Genomic DNA, 23443 nt, shown 5'->3' with positions numbered 1-23443 from the left:
TCCCTTGAAAACGTCTTACTTATACGGGGGAAGATGTTGGGTTTCTCCAATAGAAGCACTGACCGCGGCACAACAGCTGGAAATATTTTAATATGTGGGACATTGCCATATTAAAAGTTCACAATTTGTGGAGGTTGTTTTTGTTCTAGTATTATATTCACGCATTGTTTATTATAATTCAACAATGACACTACATGGCTACTCTGCAACTCACACTTGAGTGTTCGGCGGAATGTCCATAGAACCTATTTAAGACTATTTCGTTTCCGTTCCACTGTGGAACAGCATGTAGGAAATAAAAAAAGCTAAAACTTTCCATGAGAGATCTGACTTCTCTTATTTTATTACGGTGGGCATTTTCCCCTATGCAGACGGTAGTGAGCAAAATATTTCGTCATTCTGAGACGAAAGTTGGTGACTGAATTTCGTGAAAAGATATCGCCGCGAAGAAAAACGCATTTCTTTTAACGGTTGCCACCCCAACTCGCTTATCGTATCCGTGACACTCCCTCCTATATTTTACTAAAAAAAAAGCGAGCTTCACTTCTTCGAACTTTTTCAATGTCTACTATTAATTCTGTCTGGCAAGAAGCCGACACTGCACAGCAGGAATGAAGAAGACGACTCACTGTCGTCGATAGGAACACAAATGAAAGGTATAGAACTTGGCTAGCTTTCGGAAGGCACTTCCTTTTTCTAGCTGTAGAAAAAACATGCACGCAAAAACACACACAGACTCACATGCACACACCTGTCTCCCTCCCTACATGGTACTCAGTTGACAGCCAGCTCTTTCCTGGCCCACAGTGAGTGTACTGGGCAGAGGTTGGGGTTGGGCTGGGGCAGGGGGGAGGGGGAGGGATGGAATGAGGCTGGAAGCAGGGAGGGGGTTGGAGAGGAGCGTCTAGCGGCTGGTGAGAGGATGGAAAGCCGTCTATGGACTAGCTAGTGGTGCAGGTAGAGAGGGCAGGCGGCAGACGGCTGGGCACGTTGTTTTTCATATACTAGGGTATGAGACAACAGTATACAAATGGCTGATATGCGGACATAAATTGGGTGGGGTAATGGGGTAGGGGATGGTGTATACACACACACACACACACACACACACACACACACACACACACTGTTTGGTGTGGGTGCAAGTTAACTTACAGGTTACAGGAGCAAAGGATGTGCTGTAAAGATAGCTCCAATCTGCACAGCTCAGAAAGCTGGTAGCAATGAGGAGGGTCCAGATGGCATGGGTTGTGAAGCAGCCATTGAAATTTTGCATTTTGTGCCCTATTGTATGTTGTGCCACTGGGTGGTCGCCTTTGTTTTGGCAACAGTTTGACAGTGGGCATTTATTCTAGTTATAACATGGCCACTTTTGCAGGTAGCTCATCCTCTGATAGGGTAGCATAAACCTGCAATAGGACTGGAGCAGGTGAATGGATTGGACAGGTTTTGCATCTGTGTCTTCCATAGGGGTATGATCCCTGTGGGAGGGGATTGGGAGTGGGAGTGGCATAGAGATCGACTAGGATGTTGTGGTGGAACACCACTGTGGGAGGGTCTGGAAGTATCTTGGGTGGAATGTCCCTCATTTCACGGCAGGGCAGAACCATGGCAAAGGATGTGGTTCAGTCATTCCAGTCTGGGGTGGTATTGGGTGACAAGGAGCTCCCTTCTCTGTAGTTGGTTCTTTAGCTGGATGTGAGGACAGGTGTGTGTGTGAGGATATGGCATGAGATATCTTTCAAATAACTTCCGGGAATTCAGCCAGGTAACACTTTCAGCGACCGCCGATATTTCGGCGGGAGAACACCCCGCCATTTTCAAGGCAAACTGCAACGGACAGGCGACGTACATGCAAATTTAATACCTCGGTTCTCGGACCCAAGCAGGAAAGATAACGCACACACACTGAACACTAGTGCCACCAAAGATGGCCAAAGTCAGAGCTATCGATAGTGAGACTATGAATTCGCAGGTGAGGTAGCATTGAGTCTGTCCCTCTGTTTCTTGACAAGGGAGAGAGCCGGATTCCAAACAGAGTTTAAACAGAAACCTCCATCCCTGTTAACAAGGCTGCTCGCTAATTTAATCTCAACTGCCTCCCGAATCACACTGTCCCAATAGCTGGACGTGCACACCAATATCTCGGTGTTATTATATAACATGGAGTGACCAGTATCCAAGCAATGTTCGGCAATAGCAGATCTATTTGGCTGCTGTAATCGTGTGTGCCGTTTATGCTCAATACATCTGTCCTCCACGGTCCTGATAGTTTGACCAATATATGCCATGCCGCAGCTACAAGGGATACGATATACACCCGCCTTACGCAGTCCAAGATCATCCTTAACGGAACTCAAAAGTGCTCTAATTTTAGATGGTGGTCGGAAAACACATTTCACATCGCACTTTTGAGTTCCGTTAAGGATGATCTTGGACTGCGTAAGGCGGGTGTATATCGTATCCCTTGTAGCTGCGGCATGGCATATATTGGTCAAACTATCAGGACCGTGGAGGACAGATGTATTGAGCATAAACGGCACACACGATTACAGCAGCCAAATAGATCTGCTATTGCCGAACATTGCTTGGATACTGGTCACTCCATGTTATATAATAACACCGAGATATTGGCGTGCACGTCCAGCTATTGGGACAGTGTGATTCGGGAGGCAGTTTAGATTAAATTAGCGAGCAGCCTTGTTAACAGGGATGGAGGTTTCTGTTTAAACTCTGTTTGGAATCCGGCTCTCTCCCTTGTCAAGAAACAGAGGGACAGACTCAATGCTACCTCACCTGCGAATTCATAGTCTCACTATCGATAGCTCTGACTTTGGCCATCTTTGGTGGCACTAGTGTTCAGTGTGTGTGCGTTATCTTTCCTGCTTGGGTCCGAGAACCGAGGTATTAAATTTGCATGTACGTCGCCTGTCCGTTGCAGTTTGCCTTGAAAATGGCGGGGTGTTCTCCCGCCGAAATATCGGCGGTCGCTGAAAGTGTTACCTGGCTGAATTCCCGGAAGTTATTTTAAAGTTGTATACGCCAGGAGAAACTCAGGTCTCATGAGATATCTGTTTGTGAATTAGGTCTGGAGGGTATTGCCTGTCTACAAAGCCTTCAGCACACTGGGCAAGGGAATTCTCATCACTGCAGATGCATCTACCACAGGTGGCCAGGCTGTATGGAAGGGATTTTTTGGTGTGGAAGGGCTGCCAAAGTACAAGTTCTGTTGTTGATTAGTGGGTCTAATGTGGACCAAGGACTGGATGGATGTGATCAACATATAGGAAGATGGAATAATGGATGGAGGAGGACCAGGTGAAGTGGATGGGAGAGAAGGCATTGAGGTTATGAAGGAATGAGGATAATGAATGCGGATAATGTGTTCTGGCCTTGGGTCCAGATTATAAGGATATCAATAAACCTGAAACATATGGGGGGAGGTGGGTTGAGGTTTTGTGAAGCTATGAATGTTTCCCCTAGGTGCCCCATGAAGAGGATGGCATAAGTGGGGAGGGGGGGGGGGCTGCCATCCAGGTGCCCATGACTGTGCCACAAATTTGTTTGTATACCTTCCCTTCAAATGTGAAGTAGTTATGGATTATGATGTACTTGATTAGGTGTATTTGGAGTGAAGTAATGGGTTTGGAGTCTGCAGAGCATTGAAGAGGTAGTGTTCAATTGCAGGAAGGCCATGTACATGAGGGTTGTAGGTGTATAGGAAGGTTGCATCAACAGTGGTGGGTAGGGATATGGGAGGTAAATGTGTGGGGATGCAGTACAGAAAGTGGTTGGTATCTTGGTTGGAGATGTTTATCAACAAGGATTGAGATTAAGCAGACCCACACGCCGCCTTCCAGGCGGGATACAAAAAGGATGATCAGGTCAGGATCCGTTTTTAAGTTGTGTAGGGCAGTTCTTTCTTATGTTGAAAGGTTGTTGTTCTTAGGGAGGGACCTAGGAAAAGATGGTGAGGCAAGGTTGGAAGTTAGAATTCCTGGAAGGTTTCCAGGGGATGGTTAGGTGGGAGTGTGGGAGGATCATGATTGGATGGTGGTATGAATTGGAACAGTCAGGGTTCAATGTTGGGATTGGGTTGGCTTTGGTTGGAAGGATTGGTGGCAAAGAAGTTTTGCAGGAGGAGAGTAGGTCTTTCACAAGTCCAACATAGTTGAACCTGGGAGTATGGTATTTGGATTGAACTGAAATTTCTCTCTACATCCTTTAAATTTAACGGAAATCTTTTAGTGATCATGAGGAGGACCTCACCTTTTCATTCATGACTCAAAGGAAGTAAGGACATTAGCTGCCACTTGGAATTGATTTATATCAATGGCACCAGTTGAAAATGTTTTATGGACTGGGATTCGAACCCAGGTGCCCTGTTTATTAGGCAGGTATACTGACCATTGCGCCAACTGGATACAGTGATCACCACATCTGCATGGGCTATCACAGCACACCTCCTGTCACACCAAAATTCTCAGCTTACACCACACTACTGATGAAGTGCCCTGCTCATGAGCCTCATTACTCGCGGCATCTCGCTGGTTACCGTAAGAGTACGTGCTTGGTGTGCATCTTTAGTGAAGCAATCACTGGCCGTCAACGCCGTAAATACATCCAAAAGAAAAGACACCACATACATATACTGTTTTATTCTGTAGGATCAGTTGCAACTCTCCTCGCACTAAATCATTTCGCAATTCGTTTTGAAATCCTGATGGATTCACTAGACGGTAAGAGAAAGAATTATGTGTTGCTCAAGTGTATAAATCGCTAATACACATCAGGGATGACAAAAGGCGTATAACACTTCCTCAGGGAACTCCAAGTCTCATTTTAGCTTCATTCGATGACTTCCTGTCACTAACTGTAAACTCTAGCTTTCCTGACAGGATATCAGTAAGCGAGTCGCATGCAATTTGATCAGAAGTCGTTTGTGAGATAAGGTTTCTAAAACTTCCAGGAACAATAGAAATATAGAACCTGCTTGAGATCCCCTGTCGATAGCACTCCTCCACTCGTCTGAATGAGCCATTTATGTTTCACAAGAATGATATTTTCTGAATTCCTGCAGGCTTTGTGTCACTAAATCACCCGCATGATCGGAACAAACTACCCTATAATCTACTTCTCATATAAAAACCACTTTGTATTCAGGAGGAGACCAAAAGTTTTATCATCGGCGTAGCTTCCTTATCGGCATAGCCCAACTTCCTCTTTCTCTCCAAGAGGGAAGCAGTATGCCGGCCGGAGTGCCCGTGCGGTTCTAGGTGCTACAGTCTGGAACCGAGCGACCGCTACGGTCGCAGGTTCGAATCCTGCCTCCGGCATGGATGTGTGTGATGTCCTTAGGTTAGTTAGGTTTAATTAGTTCTAAGTTCTAGGCGACTAATGACCTCAGAAGTTAAGTCGCATAGTGCTCAGAGCCATTTGAACCATTTTGAGGGAAGCAGTATCTCATACTATAAACTATCCTTGCCTTTCGCATACCTACTTCTGGTTTCTTCCTTCCATCTCATCTGCTTATCTTACTCTATCACTCCGCGTTCATCCTCTGTCCAGATGTGCTATGAAAACGATATGGATACACCAGATTCATGTAAATACTATAATAGTTTGCAACATATGTCTCTTAGCCACTTCCAGAAGTTTCATTTGTGTTCATATAGTCATCATCACATCATATGTTTTCGATTTAAACACAGAGTATGGAGGCATGTATCTGAATGTAAATCACCTGAAAATGGGCACAAGCACAAAACGGGTCGTGTGTTCAATAAAATTAGCTTCTACTGTGACTGGTAGCGGTTATTACCCTACATCCTATAAAGGAAGAGTCACGGAGGTTACCAGCATCCATTATGAATGAAAAAGATTTAAATATTAATGTGACTGACATTTCTTAAATTATTCATGTTCATTATCATACAGGGTGGTCCATTGATAGTGACCAAGCCAAATATCTCACGAAATAAGCGTCAAACGAAAAAACTACAAAGAACGAAACTCGTCTAGCTTGAAGGGGGAAACCAGGTGGCGCTATGGTTGGCCCGCTAGATGGCGCTGCCATAGGTCAAACGGATATCAACTGCGTTTTTTTAAAATACGAACCCCCATTTTTATTACATATTCGTGTAGTACGTAAAGATATATGAGTGTTTTAGTTGGACCACTTTTTTCGCTTTGTGATAGATGGCGCTATAATAGTCACAAACGTATAAGTACGTGGTATCACGTAACATTCCTCCAGTGAGGACGGTATTTGCTTCGTGGTATATTACCCGTGTTAAAATGGACTGTTTACCAACTGCGGAAAAGGTCGATATCGTGTTGATGTATGGCTATTGTGATCAAAATGCCCAACGGGCGTGTGATACGTGTGCTGCTCGGTATCCTGGACGACATTATCCAAGTGTCCGGACCGTTTGCCGGATAGTTACGTTATTTAAGCAAACAGGAAGTGTTCAGCCAGGTGTGAAACGTCAGCCACGACCTGCAACAAATGATTATGCTCAAGTAGGTGTTTTAGCTACTGTCGAGCCTAATCCGCACATCAGTAGCAGACAAACTGCGCGGGAATCGGGAATCTCAAAAACGTCAGTTTTGAGAACGCTACATCAACATCGATTGCACCCGTACCATATTTCTATGCACCAGGAATTGCATGGCGACGACTCAGAACGTCGTGTACAGTTCTGCCACTGGGCACAAGAGAAATTACGGGACGATGACAGATTTTTTGGATGCGTTCTATTAAGCGACGATGCGTCATTCACCATCAGCGGTAGTGTAAACCGGCATATTATTCACTATTGGGCAACGGAAAATCCACGATGGCTGCGATAAGTGGAACATCAGCGACCTTGGCGGGTTAATGTATGGCGCGGCATTATGGGAGGAAGGATAACTGGCCCCCATTTTATTGATGGCAATGTAAATGGTGTAATGTATGCTGATTTCCTACGTAATGTTCTACCGATATTACTACAAGATGTTTCACTGCATGACAGAATGTCGATGTACTTCCGCCGGCCGGGGTGGACGAGCGGTTCTAGGCGCTTCAGTTTGGAACCGCGCGACCGCTGCGGTAGCAGGTTTGAATCCTGCCTCGGGCATGGATGTGTGTGATGTCAGGTTAGTTCGGTTCAAGTAGTTTCAAGTTCTAGGTGACTGATGACCTCAGAAGTTAAGTCCCAGAGTGCTCAGAGCCATTTTTTATGTACTTCCAACATGATGGATGTCCGGCACATAGGTGGCGTGCGGTTGAAGCGGTATTGAATAGCATATTTCATGACAGGTGAATTGGTCGTCGAAGCACCATACCATGGCCCGCACGTTCACCGGATCTCACGTCCCCGAATTTCTTTCTGTGGGGAAAGTTGAAGGATATTTGCTATTGTGATCCACCGACAGTGCCCGATAACATGCGTCAGCGCACTGTCAATGCATGTGCGAACATTACGGAAGGCGAACTACTCGCTGTTGAGAGAAATGTCGTTACACGTATTGCCAAATGCACTGAGGTTGACGGACATAATTTTGAGCATTTATTGCATTAATGTGGTATTTACAGGTAATCACGCTGTAACAGCATGCGTTCTCAGAAATGATAAGATCACAAAGGTACATGTATCACATTTGAACAAACGAAATAAAATGTTCAAACGTACCTATGTTCTGTATTTTAATTTAAAAAACCTACCTGTTACCAACTGTTCGTCTAAAATTGTGAGCCATATGTTTGTGACTGTTACAGTGCCATCTATCAAAAGCGAAAAAAGTGGTCCAACTAAAACACTCATATTTCTTTACGTACTACACGAATATGTAATAATAATTGGGGCTCCTATTTAAAACAACGCAGTTGATATCAGTTTGACCTATGGCAGCGCCACCTAGCGGGCCAACCATAGCGCCATCTGGTTTCCCCCTTCAAGCTAGACAAGTTTCGTTCTTTGTAGTTTTTTCGTTTGACGCTTATTTCGTGAGATATTTGGCCCGGTCACGATCAATGGACCACCATGCATATTTTAATTACGACAATCGTTATATATTGCCCATGTACTATAGAAATTTACGTGGTGATACACCAAGGCAGATAAGGTAGATGTCAGACTGAGGTACATTGGAAGAATCGTCAGGAAGTGTAATTGACCACGAAGTAGGTAGATTTACAAGAACCTCGCTTGACCGATAGTAGAATATTGTTCGTCAGTCTGACCATTCGAAGCAGATACGGTTAAAGGCGAAACTAGGGAAGATCTGGTGAAGGGCGACGTATTTCGTTATGAATTCACGTAGCAAGCGCGAAAGCGTCACAGAGATAGTCTGCACCACTGTGTACTTTACTGTGAAAATTCCGACAGGATACACCCCTATTAGAATCAACCAATATAACTATTAGATGCATATTACTGAACTGCTCAAGCCATTAAGTGGAGCTATTTTGGCTCTTCGTGGAATTGTTATGTTTGGATACAAACGATTCAACCTCCAGACATATTTTTGCATATTTCCACCCGGTAAGATCTTATTAAATAATTTTCTAAGGTAGTTCATGACTAATAAAGGAAGGATTTGTTGCAAAATAGTGAGCGATAAGCATAATGCAAGTATGTGTTTTTCAGCAGCTGTTGTCTTGTAGTTACCTCTTCAGGAATTTAGCACTTTAACTACACTTTCACGTGTAAAAAAACAATCTTTATTACCCATTAATAAAGCTGTTACTGACTCAGAAAAGAGTTCAATATGTAGCAACAAACCGCTTTGATTTTTTGTATCGATAACATAAAATATCTGACAGTATCCGACAGTACAATCCCATCTATCCTACATATAAATTACTTTGTTTAACAACTGATGGATTACAAAAACATCAAAACAATAGGAAAGTTGTTTAAGGTGTAGTTGCATGAGTAGGACTGAAAAATAATATATCAGTTACTATTAAAGCTAACCATATATATACAGTAAAGTAAGCTGTCTCGTTCTGCGTCATTTCCATAAAAGAATCGTTCAAATGACCTATGGAACGCGTAACTAACAAACGAAATAACTAACTATTGCTACCTCGAACGTAATTGTCACGGTCTCGAGTTCACTTGGAATCTTACCAACATCTAAGAAAACCTAGTTAGGTGTTGGAAAGGATCTGACGACACTAATCTTGTTTACTCCAGAGGACACAAAAAAACTTAGGACGTGAAAGTGGCAGGTTTCTGCCCCAACCATTCACGCAGTGGACAAATCTTCAATCTGAAAACAATTCTAAAATACAAGGCCTTCAGGAATGCTCCAATCATTTGCCCCTACATTGATTTCAAGAAGGCATACGATTTCGTTAGCCGACAATCCTTATTCAACGTCTTAGAAGAACGGGAACTCGACTCAAAAACACTGTGGCTAATTATACAGACAATGGCTGGTGAAAGAACGAAAGTTGAATCCATGAGTGGAATCTCTGATCCCTTCATGATCAAAACTGGAGTACTTAGGTGACGTATTGTCCCCAGTATTGTTTAACCTAGTCCTGGACAAAGTAATGAGGGAATGGGCCATACCCCCAGATAGCGACGAGCCGCAACCGAACCAATAACACTAAAAGAAAATGCAGGAAAAGCTGATCTGCAAATCTCTTCAGAAATCTCAGTTCTTTCGCTCAACCAAACCCACAGCAATTAGAACAGAAGACAGAAAGATAAACTGAGCTGCACATTTCAAATATCTAGGTGAAGTCCTCGAACCTACAGGAGGATAGAAGATCTCATGGGAGACTTCACAACACCGCAGTGAAGAGAGCGTACGAGAAGGCAGAGGACAAAGATATTAAGAAATGCATGTCCATTCACACAGACACCACAACACAGTAATCAAGCGAGCAGTACTGTACTGAAGCGTCATGGAAAGTATACTGAAGGAAGAATGAAAAATAATGAGAAAAATTCTCGGGCCAAAGCTAACAGAAGAGGAATACTGACTATACTCTACTCTATGAAACCTACTGAGAGGATGTTAAACCTAACAGCAATTGGCAGAAGAAGGTTAAAGCTCTACGGCTACATTAGCAGGCTACCACCAACAAAACAGACTAGAGGAACTCTGACATACATACAAGGGATCACGTTAACAACACCATGGACAGCACATGTCAAAACTGACCTAGTAAACGGACTAATCGACCCAATAGAAACTGACAGAAGAATTTCAGAGACAAGATACACGACTGGATCAAGAGGTCAGAGAACGAAGTCTCAAAGAAAATGGGGACGTAAAAGTGAAGATAGAGACTCCATGGAGAAAAGAACCGACAAATGTGAGCGGGACTCTCAATCTGGTGGTTCTGTACAGACTTAAGTATGTCTGTAAATAGTTCAGCTGTAAGTTTTGATGAGTGAGTTTTCAAGTATTGAAGTAAGTTATATAAACTACCGTATTTTTTGATTGCATTAACTGCATCGCCAAGATATAGTAGTATTTGACAAAATTTCAGCTAAATACCTCCACTCATTCCTGAGAAAGAGGCTACTTAACAAACAGACACACGTACAACAAACTGATTCTATAATAGTTTTTTACCGACACAGAGAATCATGGAAGCTCAGAAAGAATGTTCAAATGAGGCAGAATGCTTCACTGATCCTATAGGGCCTCTAAATCTACATCTACATGGCTGGTGCAATTTACAGTTAAGTTATATATGTTTGACAATGTGTCAACTGTTGAGGGTTGTGATGACTGACAATTCGGAATTTTTTTCACAAACACAACTTTTACTGATGTAAGTTCACAAGGTTGATGACTGAACCATAAACGAAAGGTAACAATAACGACGCCAGTAAAAGTCTCCTAATTGAGGCAAACAAAAGTTCACTTCTAATTTTCCACAGAGGTTCGTAGTAACACACACACACAAATACTAGTAAGAGTCCAATTCGGAGATGAAGACCTAATCGTCAGCGGTCGAAGTACACGAGGTCGGCATCTGGAGTGAACTGAACTTGGGGGATGGTTCTAGCCCCTAATTAGCTGTCTCCAGCCAGTCAGGTTTGGGCGCAGTGATACTTCCTGTAGGCTGTGGCTCAGGCTCCCTCTGCAGGAAGTAGTGCTCGGAATGTCTGTTTCCATTATCTTGTATGTAAATAGCCGGTGTTTACCATGGCTCTTTTGGTACGCCTTGGACATAGACAACCTCATCTTCTGTAGTGTAATATGGGTTGCCGGCCCTCAGGGGCTACCTTGGCTCCGGCATTACAGGTGTGATCTGAACTGTGATGTTATTCTTGAATATCATATACGTCAAGACTGCAAGTAAATGTTTTTATTGATTACCAGTGCCGACAGATCTGTGCTATCGTAATCACATCTTCTAACATATTAACAGAGGTTCATGATCTTTACGTAGTTGCGATCCACATAGTGATGTTGCGTCATGTGATATTCCTGGCTGTGGCTGCCAGTATTTCATCTTGCTAGAAGCTCGCCTTGCAGCTTGATACACGTGAAGTAGCATATGGTACAAAAGTGGAGTGAGGTACAAGCAGCAAATGGTACAGACTGTACCATTCCCGTGAGAGAGTCCACCAATGCTACTCAACTTGTTTCTGATAGGTCGGCACATTCGGGTATTAGGCGCCAAAACGCCTAAATTCTCTTATTAATTATTTATATAATTTACATTATATTTAACCCAGTTTTCAGTATGGCAATCTCTCATGGTTACCCTATGACTCTACAGTTTTTTTTAATTTCACTAGTTTTGAGAAACATAAGAGTAACGATATTGCAACCGAAGTACTTCGGACTCCTTCGGGTCGCTTTGGCGCATCTAGGATACGAAGTACCTCAGCTGTACTAGTCAGATTGTTTCAGGCATTCTTGAGAGCCGGACGTGTATCTTTGTTTCTGGTGTTCTTCAGAGCTGGACGTGTATCTCTGTTTCGGAGGGGCATGTCGTACTCTATACCGGGATTTGTCGAAAAAGTTACCATACTATTAAGACAGCTATGTTGAGTGTTGTAGAAGACAGTGTAACAAGTGGTATTTTAAAATATAAACAAACAGGATACATTAATGAAAGGTGTCGTCTACTTTCGTTGTCAGTGCTACAGATCTTGCCCTCTGTAGATACAGGGACTAACCAGGGCAAGTGGCATCCCACAAAAAAGCACAAAAACAGGTTCAAGCTAGAGATGACAGCGTAGCAGCCTCCGCCAAAGAAGATCCCACCACAGTCGAGCTACCTTCTGCGCTGCGGACACAACTTTAGAAGAAGACAGGTTGGTGGAAAAACGGTTAGGGACTCTTATTCAATCTCTACAGATCTCTCCAGCTTCCAGGTCTGACTTCCAACACGACAACGTATAATTTATAGTCGTTTTACAATAAAATATAAAAGCTAAAGGTAAAATGACGCACCATCACTATGTGGCTTGTAACTACGTAAAGATCATGAACTTCTGTTAATATGTTAGATCAGATGACGACAGCACAAATCAGTTGAAACCTACAATCAATAAAAACATTTGCAAGAGCTATTGGCGAACCTATTATTTAAGAGTAGTATCACAATTAAGTGCCTATCAGAAAGTTCACCGAACTACCTTCAAGCTGTTTCTCTACCGTTATACAGTCTAACAGCGCGCGTGAAAAATGAACACTTTTTCCGTGTGAGCTCTGATTTTTCTTATTTAACGCTAGAACACTAAAGAATGGAGAATGCTACATTGGTACTAAACCGCTTCAAATTGTACTACTCCTAATGTATTCAAAGGAAATTATTATTCGTAGATTATGCCTTAGTTATTGCAATGATTAGATACTTAATCGTATGGTACACACCAAATTAAGTACGCAATGTCGTGTTTTATAACCTACTGCAATCATAAATTTTACAAGTATTTAGTAATCTAGAGTTAATTATGATGATCATTTCTTTCTATGTAGGTGGGCGTCAACAAAAAAGTAGCGTGCAGAAAGTAAGGAACACTTTGGCATAACAAAATAAAAACGAAAGGTATGAGCACAAGATTATATTTACATAGTTATAGTACCTCTCTTTCTCGATGTATTCACCGTTACTATCAAGGTACTGGTTATAACATGGGACTCGTTTTCCAGTTCCCATCTTGACTCCTCAGGCGCCAAAGATCTGAGCCAGGACTACGTCTTCTACGAAATGCTTTCCACCAGAAAATAACTTTGCTTCTCAGAATAAGCGAAAACGACTGGGTGCTAAGTCAGGGCTGTAAGATGGATGTCCAAAATTTTTCCACTTCGTACGCTGAAGTTCTTTCAGTGTTCGAGCTGATGCATGAACCAAAGAACACCTTTGCTGACAACATTAACGTCACTGAAGACTTGTCCATTGCGCCATCACCATGAATACTCCATTCAGAGGCTGTTGCAGGCAGAGACTGTTATTTGACTTGTAAATAATAGATTTCAGCTGTCAGTCGTCCTTTGGAATTTTTATTGGCAGATCTAGATTTCAGCTATAAACTAGCCATTCTCAATGCACTATCATTTTTGGGTAAAAAAAAAAAAAAAAAGAAAATGGCTCTGAGCGCTATGGGACTTAACTTCTGAGGTCATCAGTCCCTTAGAACTTAGAACTACTTAAACCTAACTAACCTAAGGACATCACACACATCCATAGCCGAGGGCCGGCCAGTGTGGCCGAGCGGTTGTATGCGCTTCAGTCTGGAACCGCGCATTCGCTACGGTCGCAGGTTCGAATCCTGCCTCGGGCATGGATGTGTGTGATGTTCTTAGGTTAGTTAGGTTTAAATAGTTCTAAGTTCTGGGGGACTGATGACCTCAGATGTTAAGTCCCATAGTGCTCAGAGCCATTTGAACCATTTTTTTGGAAATTTGTGGTAAGAGCCTACGGGACCAAACTGGTGAGGTCATCGGTCCCTAAGCTTAGACACTACTAAATCTAACTTGAACTAACTCACCCTAAGGACAACACACACACCCATGCCCGAGGGAGGACTCGAACCTCCGACGGGGGGAGCCTCACGAATCGTGACAAGACGCCTCAGATCGCACGGCTAACCCGCGCGGCTAGAGAGAGGGAGAGAGAGAGAGAGAGAGAGAGAGAGAGAGAGACTGAAGTACGTCGTGCTTACCGAGGAAGTTCCTGGAGGGCCGCAGCTCGGCGACGGTGACGTTGCAGGCGGCGCGCGGCAGCGTGGCCACCAGGTTGTAGCCGGGCGGCAGCGTGGGCCGCGTGAACAGGCCCGCCACGCGCCGGCACGCGCTGCTGTCGCCGCCGCACACGCCGCACGCGTCCACCACGCGCCCCGACCCCACCACGCCGTCGCAGCCCACTCTCTGCGGGCAGACACACACGCGTCACTCCGCTGCTAACGCGCTCGTCTACAGCTTACACAACTAGTGCGCTTTGCTGAGCTGCTTGCTGTATAAATGCGTGTGTTTGTGTGTGTGTGTTTTGAAAGTCACCTGCCGTCTCACACATTTCGTACCGTGTATTCATGCGTGCGTCGCTAGGCACCTGTCTGTCTCAAAAAATCTTTGGCCAAGGGCAAGGAGTCTTTCGCAATGGAGTAACTACATAAAAAGTACACTACTGGACATTAAAATTGCTGCACCACGAAGATGACGTGCTACAGACGCCAAATTTAACCGACAGGAAGAAGATGCTGTGATATGCAAATGGTTAGCTTTACAGAGCATTCACACAAGGTTGGCGCCGGTGGCGACACCTACAACGTGCTGACATGAGGAACGTTTCCAACCGATTTCTTATACACAAACAGCAGCTGACCGGCGTTTCCTGGTGAAACGTTGTTGTGATGCCTCGTGTAAGGAGGAGAAATGCGTACCATCACGTTTCCGACTTTGATAAAGCAGCTACTCACTATACGTGTGTATGAAATGGAAAAAATCTGAGCTAGTGTCTCAGAGTTTCCGCCTCCGCAAGCACGTGTTCTGAAGTTCAAAAGCACTAGGAACTTACACAGATTTCGTTTTAATAAAAATCTCACCACTGCTGAAGGCAGTTCATTCCCTCTCGTTTTTAAATGTAGTTAAAGCGAACGTAGTACGTTCGGGAACGTAGTTCCTAAGTAAACAGATGTAGAGATTTGAATAAAGGTTATAGAAGTTAAAAATTAAAATCATACGAATACAAAATTATATGAACAGTTTTATATTGTTCAGAAAGTGAATACACTGTCTCATGTTTCCTACTCAGCGGAACATGTGCCCTTATATGACCATCCACACACAAAGAGAAACAAAATTTGTAACCACCAAAACAGTAGGTATTGAGTTTAGAGAAACAAGACAAGGAACCTAAAAGCTCGGATGGTTGAATGAAAACTGGATATCAATTTACCAGTTCTCCAAGTTGTAAACTAGAACACAGACCTAACGTTGGCTACGTCAAACACGACTGCAAATTGTCTAAAGCAAAGAAATCCAGAACTCCTCAAGCGGAAGGAAACGCAACGTACATGCACGTAAATGAAACATAAAAAGCTCATCATAATCCAAAATGAGGTCGCTTCAGTATGCCCATTTCGTCATTAAAGCATCGGCGCAACCTCACGGCGCTGGCGAAAGAAGAGAGTATCCTATAGCGCTAACCGAGCGGCCATGCCAACTGGTTCTGCGTTTTACTATTGGCTGACTCACATCAAACTGCAGGCGACTCACGGATACATGAAATCAAAAGACTGTCACTTCAAAGATAAGGTACGCTAGCAGACGGAGACATGACCACAAATGGGATAAAAAGATATCGGTAGGCATTCGGCATCAAATGAGGGTAAAATACCTAGCTGCGATGAATACCTCCATCATCGTCATCAGACGATGGAATCATTCTGTTACCCTCCGACAGTGGGAGTTCAGTTCTATCGGTAAGATGTCCGTATCAGTGCTATCGTTAGCTGTTGTACGAATCTGAGTCTGCAAGCTTGGTAATGGGACAAGGTGGCCGTGCCAGAGCCAGGGAGTCGTGGTGCCAGTTTGTTGACTGTGTCGCGAAGGGTGTCCACTTCTTCGTATAGTCGCCTCGCCTTGTCTGGAATGACGGTCTTTAGAACAACCTGGTTTGTCTCCTCGTACAGGATAACAATCCTCTTGAGTGGATGGACATGCAGGCCCCACCGAAGGGCCTTATTCAGCATGCGCCGGAGGCTCCGCGTCCTGGAGGTTCTAATCGTGGTCCCCACAATGAAGCCATAAGCGATAGAAGGGTCGCCAACTGTACAGTACAGTTGCAGCTTCGTATCTAAGCTCAGGTCCGTGCTGATGAAGAGTGGGTACAATGCAGCCCCTTTGGGTGACATATGAAGAGCAATTCGTTATCCATCCGACTCTTAGATGTTTGATGTCCCGGGACCATGGGACCTGGACGCCTCCAATAACGATGTGGCGGAGGATAGGTGCCATTTCGTGAAGCAGACAGCCGTAGTTTTTGCGGCACGTGAAACTGGTGAGGCTCACACTTTTATACCCAAACGACGGCGTCTGATTGGATGGATTAGATCACGGTGACACCACGAAAACGGCCTCTGACGACGATGATGGAGGTAGTCATCGAAAGCTTGGGATTTTTTTCAAATTTGATGTGGGAAATTTACACAGCACTTTTTATGCACTAAAGTTAAAATCTTCTGGGTTACTAGGCCGCGTCATATTTCTGCTAAAATGACCCCTCTGCTGGGATCTTCCTCAGGATCTTATGGTGTCCACTACTGCTAGGTTATTAGGCCGCGTCATATTTCTACTAAAATGATCGACGTTTCGACCCCTCTGCTGGGATCGTCCTCAGGATCTTATGGTATCCACTACTGCTAGAACACTAGAACCCTTGCAGTAGTGGACATCATAAGATCCTGAGGAAGATCCCAGCAGAGGGGTCGAAACGTCGATCATTTTAGTAGAAATATGACGCGGCCTAATAACAAGAAGATTTTAACTTCAGTGACAACGCCCACAAAAGCCTGCAGAATTACATACACAAAGTCAGGTTGCATTCATTCACATGTGCATCAAATTTTACTCGAAGGGGCAATGTTTCAGCGCAGTAAAAACTGGGGTCATAGTCTTATGAGCTCACAGGTTAAAGTAGCGCAAAACTTTCAGTGTGTGTGTGTTTTCTATACGTCTTGACAGTTCCGTCATACAAACTAACATGAATATGAAACTGAATAAATACAAAAAAATTAAGACAAGGCATAAACCACGTGTATGTTGAGAGTTTTGTGTTCCCCGAGATTTGGCACTTAAGGTGATGCACCACAGCAGTGTCTAGACGAGTGGCGACTGTTTTTTCAATATACACGGGTTTCCAGAACTTGACGACTACAGTAACTTTCACATGTTGTGCCACTGGCAAGTAACATAGCTCGATGAGACATGGATTACTTATAGAAAGAACTGCTATAGTATAGTACGGAATGCAAAGGAAAGAAATACACAATGAGACGAACAGAAATGGCACTTCTGTTCAAGGACAACAATTACACTATAGTCGCCGCCATTTATGATGTTCCCTTGGACTTAACAGACGGCTGGGCGTGGTTGATAATAGGATGCGTCATCACCACGGACTATAACGCATGCCCTACAACGTGTTACCAAGCTGGCCACGTTGGTAATAAATTCTTGTGGTAACCATCGCGGCTGACAACTGGATGGTCTTTGCGTCATGTGAACGTGCTGCGATACGTCTGCCAACGCTTCCCTCACGTACTCAATGGCATCTGAGTCGTGGGGAACATGCAGGCCAATCCATTAGCCGACTATCCTATCGTTCAAAGTGCTCCTTTACCTGCGCTTATAACACTAGAGTTACACGTCACATTTCCCTAACAACCGAACCTTTAGTCCTGTCACGGGAGAAGCCACATATAACACTAACGTGCCGTGAACCACGCTAATGTTACCCTCTGAGAGGATTTCGAATTTTGGATGGCGCGAGTGTCTAATGGACAAAGGTATCCGACCTTAATTTTGAATATGGTGAAATTAACAGAGAACTAAACGGACTTTAACCTTGGGAGTTAATGAAAGTGGTAAAATCATAATTGAATGAAAAAAAATGAACGGTCGTCAGTCAAATTAGGCACATTAATTTGGAAATATATGTTTAAGAAAATTGAATATTGGTTATTGAATTTATTTTCGTTGAGATTTTCCTTTGAAAAGCAAACAGAATCCAAACTGACATAGTGCACTCTGAACTGTGTGTAGCAGCAATTACCAATAACACACACGCCAGTAAATAATACGGAGTAGATTTGCTCCAAGCTCATACTAAAGACAGCTACATTCAAAAGCATTACTCAATCAAATACTGAAATGTTACTGCATGAGGTGCAGAATTAAATTTTTACATTGACATAAAAAAAACAAATAAAGATGAATAATGTCACAAATACACTGTTTAAACTCTTCTACGTACATCAGATTTCCTTAGCAACAGTAATAGCTCAATTTTCTTTCTAATAGGTGGAGAATATGATGGGGATCCATAAAGTAGTATAGTTTCACTAGTCAACGCTTTCTGATTATTAAAGTAGAAAACACTAATTCAAAAAGCTAATCATCCACTTCACTTGGAATAGTTCATAATTTACTTTGCCAGACAATAAAATACAACACTGGGCTTAATTAATTTCAAAACAGGAACCATTCATGATAGAAATCAAATCCACACTATTTTTAAAATGAGCTTAACTTATTTCCTTTTTTATCACATGTGAAGCAGGTATTCTAGACAACAATATTTACACAATTTTGCATTGTAATCCTACAAAACTGTTGTATATTTTCTAAAAAACTAAGGATACTTTAGCCAAAGCCTACTCTACTTCACTTTTGTGGTTTTAACATTAAATTTTACTACCGCTTTTATATTGGACAAAAAATCACTTTTAAACACTTGAATGCAAGAATTGTTCATTTAAATCAGGATTCTCGGGTTCAGTAGCACTTAGGTGAGGACCCTGCATAGCTTCGATATCAGGATAGAAAATATGGTTCCGGGCACGGATTTATAATGTTGTGCTTATTATTGTTAAAACCACACACAAATTAACTGGTCCATTCCCATATACATTACTGAATGTATGAAGTTAGTGAAGCAGTGGCGAAGACTGGTGGCAAGCGACATGGCGGCTAACTGCATTCACGGCTCTCGATGTTCTAATGCTCTGTCAAACGTCTTCTTAGCGATTCCTTTATGCCGAGAATATCAAATAACAGCCAGATCCACATCCGAGGCAAAACGCTTTGTAAAGCAGCTTCCAATTGCCTCTCTTACCATTGTCAAAGTGGACCGTGCTACGGCTGGCCACATACTGCGTACCGTTCACACAAAGGAGCCGCTCAGTTCGACCGCCAAAACCACCTTCTACATCGCGCTATTCCACTTCCGTTGAGGGGGACCTTCCCTACAGCTTTTACATGTTACAAATACAAGTGCCCTAAGCATGAACCAGCTTTCAATAAATAGTTCCTTTTTTCTGAACATACATATATTATAATAATTTATCATTTTAAGATATCCTTTTGCTTTTTTTTTATGTTGTTGTGGTCTTCAGTCCTGAGACTGGTTTGATGCAGCTCTCCATGCTACTCTATCCTGTGCAAGCTTTTTCATCTCCCAGTACCTACTGCAACCTACATCCTTCTGAATCTGCTTAGTGTATTCATCTCTTGGTCTCCCTCTACGATTTTTACCCTCCACGCTGCCCTCCAATACTAAATTGGTGATCCCTTGATGCCTCAGAACATGTCCTACCAACCGATCCCTTCTTCTGGTCAAGTTGTGCCACAAACTTCTCTTCTCCCCAATCCTATTCAATACTTCCTCATTAGTTATGTGATCTACCCATCTAATCTTCAGCATTCTTTTGTAGCACCTCATTTCGAAAGCTTCTATTCTCTTCTTGTCCAAACTATTTATCGTCCATGTTTCACTTCCATACATGGCTACACTCCATACGAATACTTTCAGAAATGACTTCCTGACACTTAAATCAATACTGGATGTTAACAAATTTCTCTTCTTCAGAAACGCTTTCCTTGCCATTGCCAGCCTACATTTTATATCCTATCTACTTCGACCATCATCAGTTATTTTGCTCCCCAAATAGCAAAACTCCTTTACTACTTTAAGTGCCTCATTTCCTAATCTAATTCCCTCAGCATCACCCGACTTCCTTGTTTTGCTTTTGTTGATGTTCATCTTATATCCTCCTTTCAAGACACTGTCCATTCCATTCAACTGCTCTTCCAAGTCCTTTGCTGTCTCTGACAGAATTACAATGTCATCGGCGAACCTCAAAGTTTTTATTTATTCTCCATGAATTTTAATACCTACTCCGAATTTTTCTTTTGTTTCCTTTACTGATTGCTCAATATACAGATTGAACAACATCGGGGAGAGGCTACAACCCTGTCTTACTCCCTTCCCAACCACTGCTTCCCTTTCATGTCCCTCGACTCTTATAACTGCCATCTGTTTTCTGTACAAATTGTAAATAGCCTTTCGCTCCCTGTATTTTACCCCTGCCACCTTTAGAATTTGAAAGAGAGTATTCCAGTCAACATTGTCAAAAGCTTTCTCTAAGTCTACAAATGCTAGAAACGTAGGTTTCCCTTTCCTTAATCTTTCTTCTAAGATAAGTCGTAAGGTCAGTATTGCCTCACGTGTTCCAGTGTTTCTACGGAATCCAAACTGATCTTCCCCGAGGTTGGCTTCTACTAGTTTTTCCATTCGTCTGTAAAGAATTCGTGTTAGTATTTTGCAGCTGTGACTTATTAAGCTGATAGTTCGGTAATTTTCACATCTGTCAACACCTGCTTTCTTTGGGATTGGAATTATTATATTCTTCTTGAAGTCTGAGGGTATTTCGCCTGTTTCATACATCTTGCTCACCAGATGGTAGAGTTTTGTCAGGACTGGCTCTCCCACGGCCGTCAGTAGTTCCAATGGAATATTGTCTACTCCGGGGGCCTTGTTTCGACTCAGGTCTTTCAGTGCTCTGTCAAACTCTTCACGCAGTATCATATCTCCCATTTCATCTTCATCTACATCCTCTTCCATTTCCATAATATTGTCCTCAAGTACATCGCCCTTGTATAGACCCTCTATATACTCCTTCCACCTTTCTGCTTTCCCTTCTTTGCTTAGAACTGGGTTTCCATCTGAGCTCTTGATATTCATACAAGTCGTTCTCTTATCTCCAAAGGTCTCTTTAATTTTCCTGTAGGCGGTATCTATCTTACCCCTAGTGAGATAGGCCTCTACATCCTTACATTTGTCCTCTAGCCATCCCCGCTTAGCCATTTTGCACTTCCTGTCGATCTCATTTTTGAGAAGTTTGTATTCCTTTTTGCCTGTTTCACTTACTGCATTTTTATATTTTCTCCTTTCATCAATTAAATTCAATATTTCTTCTGTTACCCAAGGATTTCTACTAGCCCTCGTCTTTTTACCTACTTGATCCTCTGCTGCCTTCACTACTTCATCCCTCAAAGCTGCCCATTCTTCTTCTACTGTATTTATTTCCCCCATTCCTGTCAATTGCTCCCTTATGCTCTCCCTGAATCTCTGTACAACCTCTGGTTCTTTTAGTTTATCCAGGTCCCATCTCCTTAAATTCCCACCTTTTTGCAGTTTCTTCAGTTTTAATCTACAGGTCATAACCAATAGATTGTGGTCAGAGTCCACATCTGCCCCTGGAAATGTCTTACAATTTAAAACCTGGTTCCTAAATCTCTGTCTTACCATTATATAATCTATCTGATACCTTTTAGTATCTCCAGGGTTCTTCCATGTATACAACCTTCTTTCATGATTCTTAAACCAAGTGTTAGTTATGATTATGTTGTGCTCTGTGCAAAATTCTACCAGGCGGCTTCCTCTTTCATTTCCGTCCCCCAATCCATATTCACCTACTATGTTTCCTTCTCTCCCTTTTCCTACACTCGAATTCCAGTCACCCATGACTATTAAATTTTCGTCTCCCTTCACAATCTGAATAATTTCTTTTATTTCATCATACATTTCTTCAATTTCTTCGTCATCTGCAGAGCTAGTTGGCATATAAACTTGTACAGTACAGTAGTACAAGTTTTTTTTGTGTATACATCACAAAACTCTAATTTTCTTGCCACATCTCAAGGATTTTAAATAACAAAGAATACACATTCCATAACTGCACATGCACAGTTACATAATATGAAACTACTTCTAATCGATGTTACACGCTGTTGCGCATTGTCGTCCATACAAATGCACCCCTGGAAAGGGGCACGTGAGGAAGGAGTACAGTGTGGCAATAACTGGTGAGTGTACTGTTATCAAAGATTTGGAAGCCTTTACGCCCAAGCAACATAATGCCCCCTCACACCATAACACAAGTGCGGCAAAAACGATCCTATTTGACAATGTGCATTACGCCATATGAGAGTACGTCCAGAGTCTTTACATGGGGCTCAATCTGCTTCTATTCGAGAATATCACGCGACATGACTCCTTGTTAATGCAGTCTCTGTGCGCTTGCCACCATCGCAAACGGCGCTGCCGATGGCCTTAATTGTTCATGTTAAATCTCCTCCTTGTCCATTGACAAGAAATGTTGTATGGGTTTTATTTAAATATGATGTTTGTCAACAGACGAAACATGTGTATCTATTAAACTTTTTATAAAAGACCAATGCTTCTCCACGGATTTTTTTGTTCTTTGTGTATGTATGTTTCTTCGGCTTCTTTGTGCTGCCAGTAACAAAAGAGTAATCCATTCACACACCACTAACATGCTATTTAAATTGTCGATATTCCACAGGAAGTATTAAGGAATGACGAGATACGTTTGAAGTTCTCTAACGCTATAGATACAGCAATAAGGAATAGCGCAGTAGGCAGTACAGTTGAAGAGGAATGGACATCTCTAAAAAGGGCCATCACAGAAGTTGGGAAGGAAAACATAGGTACAAAGAAGATAGCTGCGAAGAAACCATGGGTAACAGAAGAAATACTTCATTTGATTGATGAAAGGAGGAAGTACAAACAGGTTCCGGGAAAATCAGGAATACAGAAATACAAGTCGCTGACGAATGAAGTAAATAGGAAGTGCAGGGAAGCTAAGACGAAATGGCTGCAGGAAAAATGTGAAGACATCGAAAAAGATATGATTGTCGAAAGAACAGACTCAGCATACAGGAAAGTCAAAACAACCTTTGGTGACATTAAAAGTAACGGTGGTAACATTAAGAGTGCAACGGGAATTCCACTGTTAAATGCAGAGGAGAGAGCAGATAGGTGGAAAGAATACACTGAAAGCCTCTATGAGGGTGAAGATTTGTCTGATGTGATAGAAGAAGAAACAGAAGTCGATTTAGAAGAGATAGGGGATCCAGTATTAGAATCGGAATTTAAAAGAGCTTTGGA

At 42.7% G+C, this 23443-nt stretch overlaps 1 protein-coding gene across 1 annotated transcript in view; it reads right to left on the bottom strand.

Annotated features, from left to right (window-relative positions):
• Positions 1–23443, bottom strand: part of LOC124798324 (ADAMTS-like protein 4) — a 750423-nt gene that overhangs the window by 208962 nt on the left and 518018 nt on the right. Inside the window, exon 2 of the mRNA XM_047261674.1 lies at positions 14136–14340. Within this exon, the coding sequence (XP_047117630.1) occupies positions 14136–14340 (205 nt within the window). The remainder of the gene's footprint in view (positions 1–14135; positions 14341–23443) is intronic.

This window comes from Schistocerca piceifrons, chromosome 5 (assembly GCF_021461385.2).
Source record: "Schistocerca piceifrons isolate TAMUIC-IGC-003096 chromosome 5, iqSchPice1.1, whole genome shotgun sequence".
NCBI lineage: Eukaryota > Metazoa > Arthropoda > Insecta > Orthoptera > Acrididae > Schistocerca > Schistocerca piceifrons.
The sequence above is the reverse complement of the archived record's forward strand: the minus strand, read 5'-3'. Positions and strand labels throughout refer to the sequence as shown.